The sequence below is a fragment of the Protopterus annectens genome, chromosome 3.part0 (genome assembly GCF_019279795.1).
Source record: "Protopterus annectens isolate FY-2018-M chromosome 3.part0, PAN1.0, whole genome shotgun sequence".
Lineage (NCBI taxonomy): Eukaryota > Metazoa > Chordata > Ceratodontiformes > Protopteridae > Protopterus > Protopterus annectens.
This window is the reverse complement of record NC_056731.1, coordinates 551,239,657-551,261,060: the sequence shown is the minus strand read 5'-3', so window position 1 is coordinate 551,261,060 and position 21,404 is coordinate 551,239,657. Positions and strand designations below refer to the sequence as shown.

General features: G+C 40.6%; 1 protein-coding gene across 2 annotated transcripts in view; it reads right to left on the bottom strand.

The window, feature by feature from the left end:
* MAK (male germ cell associated kinase) overlaps window positions 1-21,404 on the bottom strand; it is a 1,846,682-nt gene that overhangs the window by 410,925 nt on the left and 1,414,353 nt on the right. For both annotated transcript variants that reach the window (XM_044064971.1, XM_044064972.1), the window contains exon 11: window positions 15,253-15,383. In XM_044064971.1, the coding sequence (XP_043920906.1) occupies window positions 15,253-15,383 (131 nt within the window). The remainder of the gene's footprint in view (window positions 1-15,252; window positions 15,384-21,404) is intronic.

The window sequence follows — 21,404 nt, the reverse complement described above, 5'->3', positions numbered from 1 at the left end:
GCTTTGTTAAGGGCAGATCATGCATACTAAACCTGGTTGACTTCTTCGAGACAGTCACCAAGGCCATAGATGAGGGAAAGGTGGTTCACACAGCCTACCTTGACCTCGCCAAGGCTTTCAGCACCATTCCCCACTCAGGTATTACAGAAAAACTCACCAGCCTGAACATAAACCCCTAAATCAGGAGCTGGGTTGCCAACTGGCTTACAGACAAAACTCACACGGTAAGAATAGCGGGCTCCAAGTCCAACTCTGAATCAGTCACAAGTGGTGTCCCACAAGGCTCGATCCTGGGACCCCTACTTTTTGGCATATACTTCTCAGAAGTACAGGCAAACACAGGAGGACTACGGCTAACCAAGTTCGATGATGACTGAAAACTGGGAGCCATAATTGACTCTCTGGATGACACGGACATCCCTCCAAAAGGCCCTTACTGAGACGGACACCTGGTGTCAAAGTCAAGGCCTCATGCTAAATGCCAAAAAATGCATAGTCATCCCGTTTGGGAAAAACAAAACACCCACAAATTACCACATAGGTGGCAGCCCCCTTAATACAGAAAAGGTAATAAGAGATCTGAGGACCCAGGTAGACAGTAATCTCTCCTTTGACAATCATATTGCCAAAGTAGTTAGGAAATCCTTCTATGTGGCCCATCTAATTACTAAAGGGTTCGCATCTAGAAATAAAGAGGTTATAGTGCCCCTCTACTCATCACTCATTAAACCCATCATAGAGTACAATGCCCCATTTGGGATATACCTCACAAGACACTTCCAACAGCTGGAAAGACCACAAAAGTACCTCACCAAGAGGATTACTGGCCTCAAACATATGCCCTATGCAGCCCGACTGAAAAAACTCCGGCTGTACTCAGTGGCATATTGCTTACTCTGAGGTGATCTCTGCCTGACTTACAAAGCCATGTCCAACTCAGAACTGATGGACATGCTCCACCTAAAGAAATCCAAGTCACTACGAACCATGTGCTCTAGTGAGCTAAACCTCGCCACAACAATAAATAGAACATGCTGGAGGGATAGATTCCTGTCACAGAGACTCCCCATGCTTTGGAACAAAATTCCAAATTACATCAGGCAGAGCCCCTCACTAACACTCTTCAAGAGAAACCTTGACGAGTGGATGGGTAACAGAAAATACACCTCTGGGATCACTTCATTGGCTCTGCTTGACAGAGGATCAGTTAATTAATCAATGGGGCGGCGAAAACCGACACATTCTGGCTAGGCTTATAAATGCCCTCGGGGCAAAGAGCCTAGTACCTACATATGAACCTATGAAATGGGGTAGGCAATAGCCTTGGCTGATAACTGTAGATATTCAGCAGGTAGTTGGGTCTGCTGAGGGAGAGCATGGTTTCAGTTTTTGTATAAGGGTTAGAATATATGTTGCTCGGACAGGCTGGAAATGAAAAGGAGGGGGTGGGGTTGAGTTATAGGAAGGTAAAGTGAAGGTATTAGGTGATAGCTGACTAGCTAGTGTTTGGATTGCATCAGTAAAAAAGGTATTGAAGGTATTGGCTGTATGGATGGGATTTTCCTGGACTGTATTTTGAGGGTTTGGTGTAGTGGATTGACCTGGATGTAGTAATTGGTTAATGCATGCCCAAAATTTTTGTGGGTTGTTTTGGTTATCTTGTTGAAATTGTAGGTAGCAGTTTCTTTTATCAGAGAGTGTAGCTTTCTTAGTGTCATTTCTTAACTGTCTAAAGGTTTGTTGGTCTACAGGGTTTTTAGTCATTTTCCATTTGGCCCTATATTTATTTCTGAGATGGATTTTGTGTTTGGTTTCTTTTGAAAGCCATGGAGCAGAATTGGTTTTAATTCTGATCAATCTAGTTGGAGCATGGTGATTAAGAATGGCAAGGAAGTTAGAATTCAAGTATTTAACGGCTTCTTCTAAAGGGAGGTGTCTTAAGGGAGACTAATTGCATGCTCTTAGTTCCCTTTGGAAGAGATCAGGGTTAAAGTTCTTTTTGGATCTGATATTTCTGGTAGAGGTTGGAATGGGAGCATTGGCTTTATGCCTGATGATGTAGGTAAGTGAGTGGTCACTTATATCATCAGGGAGTGTTCCAGAATCATAAATGTGAGGATGGTTGTTTATGAGAATCCAGTCTAATATGCTTGCTTTCTTGTTAGCTTTATTTATCCTGGTGGGGGAGGTAATGGTTTGTGAAAAACCATATAGGTTAATGTGGGTGGTAGGGAGGCTGCTACAATAGCAGTCATAGCATAGTCATAGCAGTGGCGTGGAGAATAGACAGCAGGTATTCCTTCAGGCTTTCCATCTTTTTGGGTGGAATGAATGCCCTCATAACATCTGTCCTGATTCTGCACCCCAGGAAAACTTGGTCCTGGGAGGGGTTTAGACTGGACTTGGGGAAATTGATGTTGAACCCAGAGACTGCAAAACATTAATTACTTTTTGGGGATGGATATGTAGGGAAGTGGAACAATCCACACGAATCAGAAGGTTGTCCAGGTATAGAAAAATTTGATTCCTTTGGACCCTGCAATAGGCTATCGCTGGAGCCAGACACTTGATGAATACCCTTGGAGCGGTAGACAGTCCAAAGGGTAAAGCAGAGAACTGAAAATGTGAGGAACCCACAGAGAAGTGTAAATACTTCCTGTAATTTGGGCATTATGGGGATATGCAGATATGCATCTTTGATGTCCAAAGTGGCCAGAAATGCCTGAGGCATAAGCAGGGGAAAAAAGATTCTGGAGTGTAAGCATGCGAAAGGTGTGTACTTGTAGAAAAAGGTTAAGGTGGGAGAGGTCCAGGATGGGTCTCCATGGGCTGTCTTTTCTAGGGACTAGGAAAAGCTTGGAGTAAAAGCCCTTTCCCTCCTCTGATAAAAGGACAGGTTGGATAGTCCCTTGAGAGAGGAGGCCTGTCCAAGATTGTTTGGAAAAGAGGCAGTTGTTACTTTGCTGGCTGAGGGATGCCTCTTAAAGAGGAGGGAATGATCCAAGTCATGAAATAACCCTTTTCTGTAACTGATAATACCCACTTGTCTAAGGTAATGCTTTGCCAGACGGGAAGACAGTGAGAGAGTCTTTGGGAGATGGGGATGGAATCCAGGGGAGGGTGGTGGAGGAAAAGGCAGATAGTTACAGACTACCTCCTATTTTAACACTTTTTTTCTTCTGCCACAGTTTTGGCAGGATCAACTCTTTCTGCTGGTATTTGTGCATTTTTACTAATATAGGTCCCTTGGCTGCTTTCTCGTGGCCATGTTTGGAGCTTACACTTGATGTTCCCCTTCTATTAATAAATGCTGACAGTTTCTCAGTTACAGCACAAAATCTTATATTTTCTCTATGTGCTTTGTCTTCTAACTCTGTTTTTTGAAACAGCTCTTCTTGAGAAGCCTCATACTCAGCCAATCTTTTCTTCATTTCAACCACTGATTTTTGCAGTTTTATCAGGTTATCATAATTGCTAGTTAAAGCTTCTGCTATTTTAACAGCCTTTTGTTATTTGAGTTGATATATTCTTTCAATTGTTCATTTATTTTAATCTATCAGTGCATTTGACTTATTTTTCCTCTAGATTACTGGAAGACATCTCTTGAATCAAAGATGAAACTTGAACTGCATTTTGCTGAACAGCTGCAGGATTCTTCCCAGCCAGTGCATTTCCTTCATCGTTTCTGACTAATTTTCTTTCAGGTTCTCAAATTTCTTCTTTGCTGGCATTCAGGCAGTGTACTTACTATTCAGTAACTGAATTTTACTCAAGTTTAAAATTTCACTGGTTTCTGTTTTCACACTGGGAGAGCTGAAATTAAGCTGATGATCAGCTGCAGCCATCTTGGAACTCCCCTATTTCACCTCACTATTGTCAGACACACATAGCAAAAACCATTACGTTTTCACAGATGTGCCTTCCAACTGTAGTCAATTTACTGACTTTGTACATGTCAGAAGTCTGACTGTGATCAAAGGAACAAACCCTCAACATATGTGTGCGTGCGTGCATGCACACACACACACACACACACACACACACACACACACACACACACACACACACACACACAAACACACACACACACACACACACCAAGCTAAGCCAATCTACTGTGTGCACCTCAGATGGATGACTGTGGACAAATGAATTTGTAGACTCATAATAGCTACAGTAATATATTTTAGCTTGTTGCTGTTGGTCAGGTATAGTGTACCCATTACAACCACACATTATAACACACACAGGTGTGTCTCCCAAGTATGGCTACTTTACGGACTGTGTATAACAAATATATGACTGTGAACAAATGAATGAATTAATACATAAATAGCCAAAGTAAAATATTTTAGTTCATTGCTTTCAGACACACAGTACAATCCATTACAATCCTCATATACACACATGCACATGTGCTCAACAAGCACAATCACGTTGACTGTGTAAACTTCAGATGCCTGACTGTGATCAAATGAATTAATACATAATAGCTACAGTAATATATTTCAACTCATTGCTGTTAGACATATACAAGTGCAACCCATTAGAACTCCCTCACACAAACACATATATACACACAGATGTGCCTATCAAATATAGCCACACTACTGATTGTGTACACCTCAGATGTTTGTGACAAAATGAATTATTAAAAATATAACTAACATATTTTAGCTTGCTGCTGTCAGTTACATACAGTTCAAACCATTACAATCTCTTCCCCACACACACACACGCACACACACACACACACACACACACACACACACACACACACACACACACACACACACAGATGGGCCCACCAAGTACAGCCACTTTACTAATAATGTACATCTCATATGTCTGTGATCAAATGGAAGAATGAATAAATTCATATAAATAAAATACCCACAGTAACATATTTTACCTCGTTGTCATTAGATTCATAAAGTGTCACTCATTACTACCTCCCAACATACATACACTGCATACCAAGCACTGACAATTTACAGAATACATAATAGCTGCAATAATACTGATATGATGCATACAGTGCAATCCATTACAACTCCTGTTATACACACTGTACTGAGTACAACTCACAATGTCTGAAGGTGACACAGAAAATGAAAAAAAAAATCCCGTAAATTTGCCTCACTGTATATGCAGTTTCCACAGTACTGTTTAGGGACCAGGGACTTGACATCATTAACTCTGTGTAAAACCACTGAGCTGAACTGTTGAAGTCTTCTGCCAGGACACATTTTTAGATGCCTGGGAAGTGAAATGCAGTGAGTATTCCCATCCAATTCCAGCCAGAATTGTACAGACACCTCACCATTTGACTGGGTTGGTCTTTGGTTGCATCAGTCATCTGTGCTGCTCAGGATGGAACGGTTAGAAACAGCTTGTACAATATTTTGCAAAAGCAAGCAAAAGGAATCCTCTACAATTAACGAAAATAAAACACATAACTTTTTTTTAATATACTGGCCAACTCTTTCAGTATAGGACAGAGTCAAGTTGCTGCACTGCCTGGCATATCTTTACTTGGACACTGCAGTATTACAGGACAGAACTGATTTGCTGTCAATGTAGGGATACTGGAACTGATGAAGAGAATTCCCAGCACACCTATGACAGCCTAAGACAACCAGCCTCTGAGTATGAAGGCTCTAAAAGGCCTGAGCTCTGGACAGGATATCTAAACTGTAATGCTTGGAAAATGTATACAAGGTAAACCATGTAGCAGCATCACACATTTCTTCAAGTAGCAAGTTCACGAGAAAGGCCTTAGAGCTAGCTTGAGCCCTGACAGAATATACTTTTGGTCTAGATGGTAGGAATATGTTACTAGAAGAAAAACAGAAGCTAATGTAGTGAAACACCCATATGGATAAAGCACTCTCGGGTAAATTTAATTTTTGAGAAGGAGATGCATGGCTGGTCATCTTTCCTGAATTTTCTTGTTCTGTGAAGATAAAATCCGAGTTTTCTGAGTACATCTAGACACTGCAGTTGAAATTCTCCACTACTGGAATGATTTGGAAAGATTGATTTAAATTTGTTAGTGTGGCTTCTTTGTGCATAAATGAAGGATTTTTCTTCAGTGTCACTATATCTTTATATGGAATTTAGTTGATAAGGCCTGAAGCTCTTGAACTCGTTTGGCAGAGGTGATAGCTACCATAAGGAGAGGTTTCCAAAACAGTCACTTAGAATCAGTAGAGCCAGCTCGCTCAAAGGGGGACACTATGTTTTTCTAGGAAAAAAATAATAAATCCCATGGGGAAGCAGGGCAAACTAAGGTGATCTAGAAAAAAAAACTCCTTTCAAAAAGGCTTTACAAAGTTAGTATGGCTAAGGATGAAGAAATGAAACTTTGGTGATAAGGGGATATAACTGCTAGATGAACTTTCTCTGAAGAGTAACTAGTCCCTTTCTTACTTCCACTAAAAAGGCTAGCACTTCAGCTGTAGGGCTGAGGAGGAGTCTATTTTGTGTTGAGTAGCCCAAATAAAAAACATTTTCCATCTTCCTAGTAGAAGATCTTTGTGAACCAGTAATCAGATTGACTACTTCAGGAGGGTCCCTGGCCTTCAATGGAAATGGAACAGTTATGCAGTAAAGTGAATAGACTGAATATCTAGGGGAGGCTGTCCAGACGATTGGGACAGCAGAATATGGTGCTGAGGGAGAACTTGTTTTCTTTTCAGATGAGGTCACAGCATGGGAACCAAATTTGGCTGGACCAGAGTGAGGCTATGATAATGACCTTGTCTCTGCACATTTTTGCTTTCTGGATGAATCTAGTTCTGAGCACCTCTTGGGGGTTATCCTCTTCTGGAGGGCAATGGAGAAAAAATGTTGCATTTGGTGTTTAATGGTAAAGCAAATAGATATTTGGAAATTCTTGAGTGCTGCTGAGATGCTGAGAGACCATTCCAGTGGAATCAAGATATGTCTGCTCAACCTGTCCTCAGTCATATCAGAGGTCCCTGGTGTGATGCTCACCATTGCTACCAAAATGTGATGGCCACCAATATGTGTTGTCCCATGGTGGGCCAGTAATCAAGGAGCTTGAATCCTCACCACTGGCACTAGAGAGGGACGTGCACTTGGAACACAAATGGATACACTCAGTATTTCCAGATGCAGACGTCCCTGCATCAAGTACAACTTCCTTTAAGGGCACACAAGCAGCACAATCAGCCTGGGGTCTGGATCTCTCTATACCTGTCTCCCTCCAGGTCCCCAATAACACTCCCCACTGGTACAGCTATAGGGTTAGGTCCTCAGCCAAGAGTCCAGGCCATGTCCTCCAGCACCATCTCTGTATACCCAGTGCTTCATGTCCCTGCCCTAAGTAGCTGACACACACACTCTAAGATTTACTTTTCACACACACACACACACACACACACACACACACACACACACACACACACACACACACACACACACACACCTGGGAAAGGCTGGCACAGTTTACCAACTTTGCCCAGACTATAAGGTAGATTCACTGCTACCAGACACTCCACAATCAGCTACTCTAAGGCCCTTAACAAAGAGTGACAAATTATACTGTGTAATATTAATACTAATACAAATGGCAGTAGTTCACCAAGATGGCTAAGCCCTTCTGGAGTGGCCCACACAGTGCCAAAAAAATAAATATAAGCTCTCCCCAAGGTTAGATACTTTCTACAAGGACCAGTCACAATAAAAGTTTTAAATATATTTAATAATAACTAATAAAAGAACATAAAATACTGCATTTATATTCACAGTAAACCACAGGGTTCAGATCACAGGAAATATTGAAAAGAACATTGATAAACAGACTCAGACAAATAAAGAAAAACAATATCTAAAAGCTTCACTATATTCCTGACTGAATCTGAAAGATTTTACTGTTCCCTAGTTAAGTTACTTACTACCACATGGCAAGATGCAGTGGGTAAGGGTCTTTCTAGTCAGGCTTCCCAAATAGAATACTCAATACTCTGAGATTTCTCTTTGTAATATGTATAATACAATTTTCATATGGGCTAGCAGAATGACCTCATATGGTCACCTGACTCTAGTTTCTCACAGTATTCCCCTTTGAAGCTGAGACAGACAGCCACAATACACAGCCAAATGTTTATTGCAGCACCTGGGGCTAGGGTTGCCACCTTTTCAGACTCCCAAAGTGGGACATTTTTTGTAGAAAGGTGAGGTTTTGCAGGACAAAACATACCCACGGCTAGTGCAAAGGACAGAACTTCACTTTTTTGCCAAAATAAAAACTTATTTTTCTATCATTTGAGTTGCTTATGCTTTTTCATATAATATTATGCGTTTCAGATAGAAAATAACTGTTTTATGCAACTATTAAAGAAAACTTAAGAAATATATTTTGCCTTAAAATCTCAGGACATTTGCCATTTTTTAGGGTTTTTTTGCAGGACACAGCTGCTCAGAGTGGGACTGTCCCTCACAAAGAGGGACAGGTGGTAACCCTACTGGGGCCTCCCTTCTTTTCACTGAGCTAATGGACAAAGGCTCTTCCCCAGACCCAGCGACTTTGGTCCTACTCAGCACTGTGGAGTGACTTTTAAGGGTTTAACAGTTAATTTACATTTCCCTTATTTTTCTTAAAGTTAAACTCCACTGTGACAGTATCCTGCATTAAAACGTACATTTAATTCAGCTACAATAATACATGTACATTTCTCTTCATTTCAGCAGGGTGCACTGTTGATACATTTCAGTGCAAGCAAAGCTCACAAATACATTTTCAGCACAAGCATCTGTACAAAATCAGTCTGATATACAAATGACATACAGTTCTAATACATTTGTAACACAAGCATCTTGTATAAATCAGTTTGATATTCAAAAGACATATCATTCTTTACAAAACTCCAGCTGGCTATGCTGGCACTTGCCCAAATCATCACACTTGGTATACACATTGCCTTGAGAAAGCAATGGTCCCTTCCCAAACCTTTACTGCTTCGATGCATAGGGTGTAAGGTTTAGCTCCCTCCTTGCTTATTTCTATACCAAACCACTGCCATGCTGTCTGAGTGAATGCATACTACACCTTGGGAAGCAAGTCCTGAAATACCTGCAACACTAGGCAAACTGCTCTCATCTCCAAAATATCAATGTGAGATATGACCTCTTGTGGGATCCCCATGCCTTTGACTGTCCTAAGCAATGCATCCATCCCAATAAGGAAGCAGCCATAGTAATCATGAAGATTAAAATTAGCTGGGCAAAGCAGGTTTCTGTACTGAGGTTGCATGGATCTGCTCACCATAACAGATGCCAATGGCAAACATTTGAAAACCATATTTCATGTGACATGGGCTGTAGGACCTCATGTTGAAGGAGCCATAAATTCTACCAACTCATAGACTTTGGCTGTACTGGCACTCTTGATTGTTTGAAAGATATATGACTGCCTAAACAATGGTGGGTATTCTGTCTGGTGGTAATCTGGCTTTCTGGCTCGCTGTATCCAACTGGTAGCTGATAAAGATTAGGGACTGCAAGGGTTCCAGCTCAGAGTTTGCTAAACTGACTGTGATACCCAAGAATAGACAAAGTTGGAGCAAATATTGCCTTGCTGTGATAAAACTGTCTATGAAAGTGCTGCAATGAGCCAGTCATCAGGGTAAAGAAAAATTCATACCTCAGGTAAGTGCATGTAAGCTACGAATAAAGCCATGCAGTTTGTGAACACATGGGGGGCTGTGTTGAGGCCAAAGGGCAAGGATCTGAAATGTTAATAACTGGCTGACATCTGAAAGCATAGGAATCTCTTGAATAACATTGCTATTTTGATGAGTAGGTACATATCCTGGAGACATGAATAGCACTTTCAATCTCCTGCATGGAAATAAAGTAGGATGGACTGCACTGTGATGATTCAGAGTAACTCTTTCTTTATGTACTGATTCAACAGCCACAAATATTTTGCTCATGCTGCAGCAGTTTATCGTTAATTTTTGTCCAAACATCCATTAAAAGGTGCACTGCAGAAAGCCACCTTGGTTCTGCATATTTTTGTTCTGCAAAGTCCATAAGGCATGGCCAGGCCTGCTGGTGAATAGCAATAACTCAACTAGATGCTCTAGCTGCTCTCTCCACTATGATATTGTAGCAAATGCATGGCCAGTGATGAGACAGAATTGAAGGTAACCACTTGGGTTTCCAACTGTGTCCTCAGTTTATTCACAAACAACTGGTTCACAGTATCTATGACTTTGTCAACCAAGTCCCTCTGAAACCTAACCATATGTCTGAGTAATTCATAATCCTAACTGAAAATATACTTGAAGCATATATCCACTTTCTATCTATAGATCTGTAACTCTTTGTTGGGAGGAAGAATAGCCAGAGAATCTTCTAGGACCACACTTTTGGTGGCTGCTGAAACCACTATAGTAATACGGGTCCCCTTCAGAAACCCGCACTCTAACTTACCCGACTTCCAAAATGACGAGACGAAAAGGCCGACGACTGCCCACCACCACCAGCTCAGAACACCCACTTTCCACTCCAGGTAAGTAACAGCATGGCCATCATGTTGAACTTTGCCCCTTACCCCCGGGGTAGTGCGATATCGGAGTTGGTATATTTAGTTGGGGGGTATGGGGGGTGTGGTGGGTGAAGCCCCCCACATGGGGTGGGCTTGCTTTCCTTCGGTTTTACTTTTTTGTCAGGATGGCCAAGTGGTTACTTACCTGGAATGGAGAGAGTCTGTGTTGTGCGGTCATCGGCCTTTTCATCTTGGCATTTTGGAAGTTGGGTAAGTGAGAGTTTGGGTTTCTAAAGTAGACCCAGTAATACATCTCTTTGACTGAAAATATATTTGATGCATAAATCCACTTTCCATGTCCAGTCATAATTTGTGACTTTTTTGTAATGAGAATGAATAGACTGAGCATCCTCTGAAACATCAAGTTTTGTGACTGTGGTAACAACAAGTGGACCCCTGTGTTGCCTAAATTTGAGGGCCCATAACACTCTGGCTTTCATGGGATGAGATCAGCTATATCTGACTCTCTACATGTATTGGAACAAACCATGTCAAGAAGCTTGTCAGGAGGTGGCAGGGTGGAATGAGAAGAACCCGGACCTCCCTTTAGTGCTGTTTTTCCTCATGACTCTGTTTTGGCTCCTGTAACAATGGAATTGGTGAAAAATTCTTGCCTCTTGTGGAGGTGACCTATAAGGCTCTTGCAAAATCTTGTCCTTTGCAGAGTTGGGATCTACTAGCCAGGATTCTCTCTGCCTCATCATTTCCAGGACCTCATGAAACATAGTGTCTTTTAGGGGGTGGGGAACCTCCCTTTCTGAGATCTGTGTCTGGTGAGGGAGACTGAGGCAGAGCCCAAGTGCATCCTCTCTTGCACTGCATCTTCCTAACAGGGTTTGTGGGGACTCGCCTGAACTCTCACAGGCAGTAGGCACCCCAGACATCATCAATCCTGTCTTATATTGTCCTCTGGAGGCAAGACTAACATGTGACTGAAAACTTCAGGTTTGAAGGTCCCCAAGGGCATAACTAGTGGAATCTGCACATACTCTTACAGGAAGATAACTTTGGTTCTTCCTCATGTAGATATGCTGACCAAGGTACGTGGGCACAAAACTGTTGACCCTGTATGCATCAACACCTGTAACAAACAATGGGCACTAGTGCTGAAAATCAGTACTAGTATTTCTAGAGTTAAGGTCACTAAGGAAGATTAAGGCAATGAGGGGTTGAATGCAGTGTGTCAACGTCCACAAGGTAGGGACCAGAGTTAGCCATGAATGCTCAGTGCTGAGCCCTTCCAGCACCAATTAAGAATAAATATCCTTTGGTGCCAAGTACATGGGAAAGAACCGTTTCACAAGTTCCAATGTTACTGAAGCTGAAACAGGGTCAAAAGGAAAAACGGCACTAATGGGGGTTTGGGGTTCTTCTAATGCCATCCTTGACAAAGACAGGGCCAAATTGACACCATAATGAAGTTCAGCTTTAACAAACACTCATGTCACCTTTCTTCATTCTACTTGAGTGGGGATCTGGAGGGACCAGTAGGAATGGAAAGATGTAGTTGATGCTGGGCATTAGGACAAAAAAAATGTCCCACTCTTATCCTCAGGGCCAAGCTGGTAGTTCCAGAAGACTTCTGTCTGGGAGGAGAAGCTCACCTGGATAGACACATTATTACTGAAGGCCCTTGGCAAGGTGAGGATGAAACAGACATCCTAGGTACCTTTGTTGAAGATAATTTCCCCAAAACGGAAGTGTCATAATTGTCCTTCTTTCACTTCTTTACTCTTCTTCTGGACAATCAGGGTTGTCTGGCTGCCTCTTCTTTTCTCTCTCTCACTTTTTCTTTCTCTCTGGTGGCATTAAATTTAAATAGCCCTTTGAGCACCAACTTGTTTCACGTATCTAAAGAGGTTCATAAACTGAATTTTTTTCATAGTGAACAATCCAAATCCCTAATGCATGACACACTATGCACATTTTGTGTGGATCTTGGGGATGGATTTTATGCCCACATTGCCTACACTTCTTAAGGCTGAAGGCCTTTGTGTCTTCTCCATTCTGAAGTATTAGACTCCCAAAAGAACTACAGACCTGACTGGAAATTATTCCAAAAACTGAACAAGCACAACTGAATATAATCTACCAACTTCTGGAAGGCCAAAAAAGTTGAACAAAGATTTTTTTTTTTTATTATTTTTATTTTACGAGACTAGGTATGGGAAATGTTACTAGAAGGTGAAAAGTTAGGTAAATATAGAACAAATAGATGACACAAGGTTTTAACTTAGCAACCAGGCTCCTGCCACTAATCTAACTGTGAAAATAACATAAAAGATCAAAAGGAAGTACTTAAGTGGACAAAAATGTAAATAAAAAACATACTGAAGCTCAAGCAAAGAGCAGACACATTGAAGCATACAATGGCAGGAATGGGATCTGGAGTTTCACAGACAAGCAAAGGCTTATGGTACAGGGGAGGAACTCAAGCTTGCAAACAGCATTCCTCCATAAAGAAAAAGCACCAAGGCAACTAGTTAAAGTGTCCAGCCAGGAACTGCCTAAATCATAACATTTGACAGAAACCTTACTGGGTGAATGGAAATGGTGGCATTTCTGGAGTAAGGCTCAGCTACAGTCTTTAATCCAACGCACACCAGCCTTTTGACAGGCAGTATATATGCATGGTGACCACTTTCAGGACAACAGCAAGACTAGGATGCCTGCAAACTGCATAGAATTTTCATAAATTGCTACTAAATGAGTACTATTCAAATTCAACAAATGCAGGCTGGATATTTATTTATCTGAATTTGTTCATTGGTGTAGAGCATTGATCAATTCTGACCAATTTCAGTCTCAGCCTGGGGAGAAAAACTGACTAGATATGCAAAACAGAAAATAGTACTATAACACATAAGTGGCAGTAAAACAGTACAATGGAAGAATAATGCTTTGAATACACAGTAAATCCAAAATATTAATGTACAAAATTTCAAAACAATTCAGAAATTAGAGTAAAATAAATTAGAGATATGAAAAGGAGTAAAGGATCTTAGTGTCTGAGTTAGAGTGGAGAAGAGTTTAAAGAGAGTTAAAGTAGAAATTAGTGATATGACTTGAGGAATAACAGATGCATTCTCATTTTAGTACAGAATGGAGCTTGAAATAAGAGAATGAGTTGTTAATTTCAGGTAGAAGGGACTCCACCAGTTTTGGACCACAGAACTGAGAATGCATGGTCAAGGACATGTAGCTTGGAGTACTGGATGTGTGCTTGAGAGCATGAGTGGTTCAAGTTTCTTAGGTTGTATGTGGGGGTATGTCACATTAGTTTTGAGGTTAAAGGAAGGAGTGTAAGTTTTGGACCATAGAACTGAGAATGCATGGTCAAGGACATGTAGCTTGGAGTACTGGATGTGTGCTTGAGAGCACGAATGGTTCAAGTTTCTTAGGTTTTGTGTGGGGGTATGTCACATTAGTTTTGAGGTTAAAGGAAGGAGCGTATGTTCATGGACCAGTTTGAACAGCTGTGATTCTAGGAGCAGGTCTGCTGTTTGTTTAACTGGGAACTAGTTTGTCATTTTTTAGTGTTATGTAGTGGTGTTCATTGCTTGGGGAGTGTGTAATACATTTACATATTTTGTTTTCTATTGTTTGAGTACTGTAGGAGATTTTAGTACAGGCTACTGATATAAGAGGGAGGCTGTATTCAGGTTGAGGAACATTTTTATGCCCAGAAAAGTAAGGGATTTGTTTTATGTGTATTATCATGATGCAGGTGGAAGATGAGTGAGGGGTAAAACCAGAGACTACGATACTTGAAAGAGGAGATTTGCTTTAAGGGATGGTTGCTGTGATCACAGGATAAAGTTTCCTTGGATCTGCTGAGTTTTTCTTCAATAATAAAAAGCATAGATTTAGTTTTGGATGTATTTAGTATGGTGTGTTTAGTAGTAATTTACTCACTGAGGCAAATGGAGTCAGATTGTAGATCTTGAATAAAATAGTTAGAGCACCATGCCATCTGCGTAGAGGAGGAAAAGAAGTTAATGAAGATCAAGTGGAAGTGTATTGAAGTATATAAAAAATGAGAGAGGACAATAATAGATCCTTGATGCACACCTTTGAATAATGGAGAGGAGAGAAGGGTGCAGGAGACTCAATTCACTGAGAAATGGCAGTTAGTAAGATAACTTCGGAACCAAGGAATGGCATCAGGGCTAATACCTAGTTCTGAAAGGTGAATTATAAGAGATAGTGAGTGACTAAGTCAAAGGCTCTGATTGAGGTGTATAAAACTTTCACCAGAGAACATACCTTCGTCCACTGCCATGAGAATTTAAGTGATCACAGACCAGATGGCTGTGGCCATGCTCCACCTTCGCCAGAAGCCATTTTCTTTTTATAACAAAACGTGGTACTTAATAATATATTCTGTGAATTGAATGTAGACACTTTTTCCAAGATTTTGCACATGACTGAGGATGGAAATTGGGCAATAGTGTGATGAGAGGTTGGGTTCTTTCTGTTTTTGTTTGGGCATTGGTTTTACTATAGCAAATGTCCATATATTAAGCATGGTGTTGCTAGTAGTATGACACACTTCTAAAAAAACAAAAGTAAATTTCCAAGGAGATAAGATGGTACCTCTTCCACTTGAGAGAGTAAAATTCTTTGTCAGGGTAATCAAGTATAAACAATTAGGACTGAGCTTTTTATCTTACCAGGAAGGTATCTGGACTGTCTTAGGTAGTGCTGTCTTGCTGGTTTGGAAATTGATAATCCTGATTCAATTCTGTTCAATGTGTTGCTGTTTGGAAGTCTGTTTTCTGTGTCAGATGCTGGTCCATGAGCACTGCAAATCAAAGATTACATTTGAAGAAAAACAAAGATGGGGTCAGAATTATCATAATTTTGAATCTGTAGTGGCAAAATCATTAAATTTACAAATAGTTTTTGATTATAGTAATTCTCAGTAGAATACCTAAACTTTAGTGACCTTTTCACATTTAACTGCACTTCTGCAATACAAAATACTTGTCTCCAAGCAGGTAAACTACAAATCTCATAATGTTTCAGGAACCTCAATGGTATTAAGGCATAACAGAACAGCAGCTGTACTATACCAGGCATATGATAAAAGCAGGGCTGGCACAAACTTCCTAGGGAGTAAAACTGTATAACTCTGCCTTATACCATATGTAAACATTTAATGTGGCATGTCTTAATACAAACTTGTACTATGATCACAGTAAAGCAAAGTCAAGTTAAAGCCGCTGATTAGAAAAAAAAAATAATACTATATATCTGTACCATAGAAATAGCTGACAGAAATGTTTGAAACATGCATAACAATAACAACAAGGAATGATGGAAGCTGTACATTGATTTTGTTGCACAATCTGCATTATTTGACAGGACTCTAAAGACACTGCATTGTTATATAAACATGGAAGTCCCTAAAAACTTCATATAGGTAAGCAAAGAACATAAATGCATGAAAAGAAAATTGTTACCAAAAAGTGATAAATAAGTGGATAAAACCCAGCAAACAAAGGATAAAAGCCCACCTTGGTTCAGACAAATCACAAATGTAAGCAGCAAAAAACCAACAAGGACCAAGACAGCTAAAACCATAAATTTAATTGTAAAGCATAATTAACTGTTTTAAGTAACACTTGACCAATCACAGACTCAAAGCTGCACCAGACCTCTTTCCTCTTTTTCACAGCTCTTGTTTATAGCAAGTTAACCATTTCAGGGGCTGAGCTTGCATTCTCTCAAAATGGGTTTTAGGGGAAGATATCCACAACCCTGGGGGTTTATCAGCTTGTGAATTTGATATCCAATGGGCTTCTGACACTTCTGTTCGATTGCGTATATCACCCCCTCTTTTATCTGGTTCACATAACTGTAGTACCATGAAAGTAAAGTTATGTTCAGGTTTATTTAACTTGTGTTGATATAAACACAGGTATTTTTATTAAGTCTAATGTCACTTAGGAGCTGCAGTATGAGGTCTTTTAATCTTCTGTTCGTTTAGCCCACATAAAACAAGTACAGGATCCATATTTGGCAAGATATATCACATTGCAAGAGCAGCACTCAGCATAGAGCTCAGGTTGGTATCTTACCCCTGTAATCGGGTTATGAAAGTGTTGTTTTTGGATAGTTCTTTACAAGCCTTGCATCGCCGGCAACAATAAGTCCCGACCTTTTCCCTTGCAGGCAATTTTGTATTGAAGCTGGTAGTTGTTTTGTGTAAAAGTTGCTTAAGATTTTTATTCCTTTCATACAGAAACTTAGGACAGTTGCCCACTATCAACCTAAGTTCATCATTGTTGGGTAGAATTTTCCAGTTATTTCTCACAATGTTGCAGATGCCTTTTATATCACTACTGTTCATTGTTCAAACTCCTTGTTTTCATTGCTCACTTTTTCCAATGCCATACCTTTATTACTAAACCATGCTTTGCTTTTTGTTCTCTTCATCTTTTTTACATCATATACAATGTCACTTACTAACCGTTTATTATAGCCACGTTGTTTAAAGTTGTCAGATAATTCTAACTCACTATCAAGTTGTGAATCATCAGTGATTAGTCTGGATGTTCTCAGTGTTTGTCCTTTTACTATATTAGAGAATGTATAACGTGGATGCATGCTGTCGTAACTAAGCAATGAATTCTTCCAACATGTTTTCCTGTATAGTGTAGTCCCCATTTCACCATTCTCATGTAAATATAACTGAACATCCACAAATTCAATCTTTTTATCTGAGTAATTCAGGGTAAAGCGTAGAAAACTGGTGGTGCTTTCCAAATATGAGACAAACTGTCTACGTTACATTACATCGCCTTTCCAAAGAAAAAAGACATCATCCACAAACCTACGGTAGAAGATGACCTTGTCTCTCCATAAATTCTTGGTAGTAAAAATATGTTCTTCCCAAAGCCCAAATACTATGTTTGCATAAGAACTGGCACAGGGTGTACCCATGGCAACACCCCACCATTGCAAGTAGATCTTCTCTTGAAACATAAGGATGTTATTTTCCAGAACCAATTGTAGTAGCAGACAGATTCTGTGTATCATACTGTCGTCATGGATGATGTGTTTACTCAAGAAATGTTTAACCACTTGTATACAATGTGCATTAGGAATAACAGTAAACAAGTTGTTAACATCAAGGGTTACAAATAAAAAAATAGCTGTATCCCTGTTTGCATCCATAGACTCAAATAGAGCATTCAAAAATTGAGGTGTATCTTTAAGCACAGCTGGTGCTTTGCATAGAGCTGGTTTCAATTGCTTCTCTACCCATACTGACATTGGCTTGGTAGACCACCCATTACCTACCATTATTGGTCTCAATGTGAGGTTGTGTTGATCCTTGTGCATCTTCAGTAGTCCATTAATGACAGGAATCACTGGATGTTCATAGGTTCATAGGTAGGTACTAGGCTATTGGCCCTAGGGCCTATACAAGCCTAGCCAAAAAGGTACCCTGGCTTTTGCCACCCAAGAAAATTATTTTCCTGTGCCCCTGTCAAGCAGAACCACAGAAGTGATCCCTGGGGTGAATTTCCTATTACCCATCCAATCATCAAGATTTTTCTTGAAGAGTGTTAATGAGGAGCGCTGTTTGACATAAATAGTTAGTCTGTTCCAGAGTATGGGAAGTCTCTGGGACAGGAATCTATCCCTCCAGCATGTTCTGTTTATTGTGGTGACAAGGTTTAGGTCCCTAGAGCGTGTAGCTCGGAGGGATTGGGATTTCTTTAAGTGGAGCATGTCCAACAGCTCTGGGTTTGACATAGCTTTGTATGTTAGGCAGAGATCGCCTCTGAGTAGGCGATATGCGACGGAGTAAAGCTGGGGTTTTCTGAGATGGTCTTCGTAAGGCATCTGTTTGAGGCCAGTAATCCTCTTTGTGAAGTATTTTTGCGGCCTTTCCAGTTGTTGTAGATGTCTTGTGAGGTACATACCAAAAGGGGCGCTGTACTCTATAATGGGTCTAATGAGTGATGAGTAGAGGGGAACAATGACCTCTTTTTTTTCTGGATGAGAAACCTTTTGTGATGGGGTGTGCAACGTAGAAGGATTTCCTGACCACTGTGGTGATGTGATTATCAAAGGAGAGACTACTGTCCACCTGTGTCCCAAGGTCTCCTATCAAACTTTCGGTGTTAAGTAGACTACCACCTATGTGGTAGTTCATGGGTACAGAGTTTTTACCAAATGGGATGACAATGCACTTTTTGGCATTGAGCTTGAGACCATGTCTTTGACACCAGGCATCTGTCTCAGTAAGGCCCTTTTGTAGGATGTCCACATCATTAGGAGTTTTGATTATGGCTCCTAGTTTGCAGTCATCTGCAAATTTAGTTAGCCAAAGACCTTCTGTGTTAGCCTGTACTTCAGAGAAGTAGATACGAAACAGGAGAGGACCCAGGACTGAACCCTGTGGTACTCCACTTGTCACTGGTCTGAAGTCTGATTTGGAGTCTACTACTTTCACGGTGTGGGTTCTGTTAGTAAGCCAGTTGGCAACCCATCTTGTGACATAGGGATTTATACCTAGTTTAGTGAGTTTATCTATAATTCCAGAGTGGGGGATGGTGTTGAACTCCTTGGCGAGATCTAGATAGGCTGTGTGAACCACCTTACCCTCATCTATGGCTTTGGTGACTACTTCAAAGAAGTCTATCAGGTTTAGGAGACATGATCTGCCTTTTACAAACCCAAACTGTGTGGGGTCCAGAGTTTGGAGATCTCCAATGTCTTTGTTTACGAGTTCCATGATGATACGTTCCATGGCCTTGCAAACAAGGCTTGTCAGGTTAATGGGGCAGTAGTTCCCGGGGTCTGTTGTGGGCCCCCCTTTGTGGACAGGGATAACTGTCGAGGTGCACCATTCAATGGGCACAAAGCCTGAGGTGATGTTATGATTGAATATGGTACTTAGGTGGAGTGCCAGTTCATTCTGTAGTTCATGTAGATGGCAGCCTGGGATGTTGTCAGGTCCCATGGATGCTGTGTTCTTGGCTTTGGAGAGTGAGGTTTTTACCTGTGCAGCCGTGATTACAGGAACTTTGCATTCTTCCGGTATAAAGATGGGCCCTTTAGGGGGTGAGAAGTGGGTAAAGTTAGCACTGGACCTATCTGCCAGGATGTTGGCAATATCAGTTGGTTCTGTATATTTAGTGTCATTGTGCTGTAACTCAGAGCAGATCTGAGTGTTGCCATTGAGATTTTTGACATCGCTATAGAATGCTTTGTGGTTGTCTTTAGAATCAGTGGCAATTTTGTTTTCATAACTAGCTTTAGAGGATTTTATGAGGGATCTCAGCTTCTTACTGAGGCTGACCAGGGAGTTCCTCCAATCGTGGGATTTTACTCTTTTTTGCAACAGTGTCTTTCTTCTGTTGTAGAGTTTGTTTATGGCAGAAGACCACCAGATTGGCTTCCTTTTTTTGGAGGATAGCATCAGGATTCTGTTATGGATAGCACGATCCATGCACTCGTGTAAGTGCTTATAAAGTACATTTGTGTAGGATTCAGCAGTCGTACCTCTATTGTCCATCTGTATGGGTGCCGTGAAGTTTGCCACTTCTGTCTTAAGAAGCATGAAGTTGGCTTTGGAGAAATTTTTTACAGTTGTTTTCCTAATGGGGGGGTGGGAGCGGGATGTGGATATCTAGGGTGATTAGCTTGTGGTCGGATCTGACCAACGAGGAGCTGACCTCTGGTGTAGAATATCGGTCACCCGTGTTGGTGATGACCAGGTCTAGGATATTGCTGCCCCTGGTGAGAAATACTGATGCAACTCATTGATCATGATTTGCATAGCATAGAGATCTTCCAAAGTATTCTTTATATGTCTTTTTATATCCTTTGCCATGGCTTCTTCTATCACTTCACAGGTAGAGACTGAGCAAAGCATCTATTCCATTCTTGATGTTTACCACTCAAACTGAGAATAACAACTGCACCTGCCTTGTCTGCTAGTCTAAGAATCAGTTTCTTATTGGCCATTAATTCATGAAGAGCTTGTCTTTCTTTCTTTAAGTTATAAAAACTCTGTAATGTAGTGAGTGCATATATTCAGAAAGTTCTCTTTCACATACATTCAAGAATACATCCATTACAGGATGCACTGGAGGTATAAATGAGCTGGGTTTTCTCAAAGTATTGGATATGCCATGCTCATCTTCCTTATACAGAAGTTTGAGTTTAAGGACATAGTTCGATAAGTTGTATACCAATTGGTTCTGGTTACATTCTAAGTTGACATCTTTCTCCTCTTGCCCTCTGCTGAGAGATCTTTGCCTGTTGTATTTTATTCTTTCTTTTATGGGTAGTGGAAGCATGGAAAGAAACGAGTCAGACATTGTTGTTCCTTTAGATTTAGCACCTAGTGAATCATAATCTGGATCATGTACTTTTGCTTGAACAACAACTGCGTTTTTCCTCTTTACCTCTTGTGAAACATCTATTAGTTCAGTTACTTTTCCTTGCTTCTTTTCCTTTTCAGTTGGTAATGCATTCACAGATGTTTTGGGTGTACCTGTTGACTTAGCCTCTTTACTGCTGCTGTGGTTAGCCATGAAACCCACAGCTGTGTCATTAGCAGGTTTGTCTCTTTTTATATCATTCTTAGGCCAAACAAAAATATGCCCTTGTTTAATAAAATCCCTTGTTAGTTTTCTGGTTTTAATCATTTGTAACTTGTTGTCAAAGCGTGTCAGGTTACAAAAAAGTTCAAGACTGGAGATGTATTGTTCACCTTTAAATTGTGCTTCTATATCACTTTGCAAGGCACTGACTCTTTGTGCAAGACATTGTTCCTCTGGTTTAAAATAATCCAATAAAA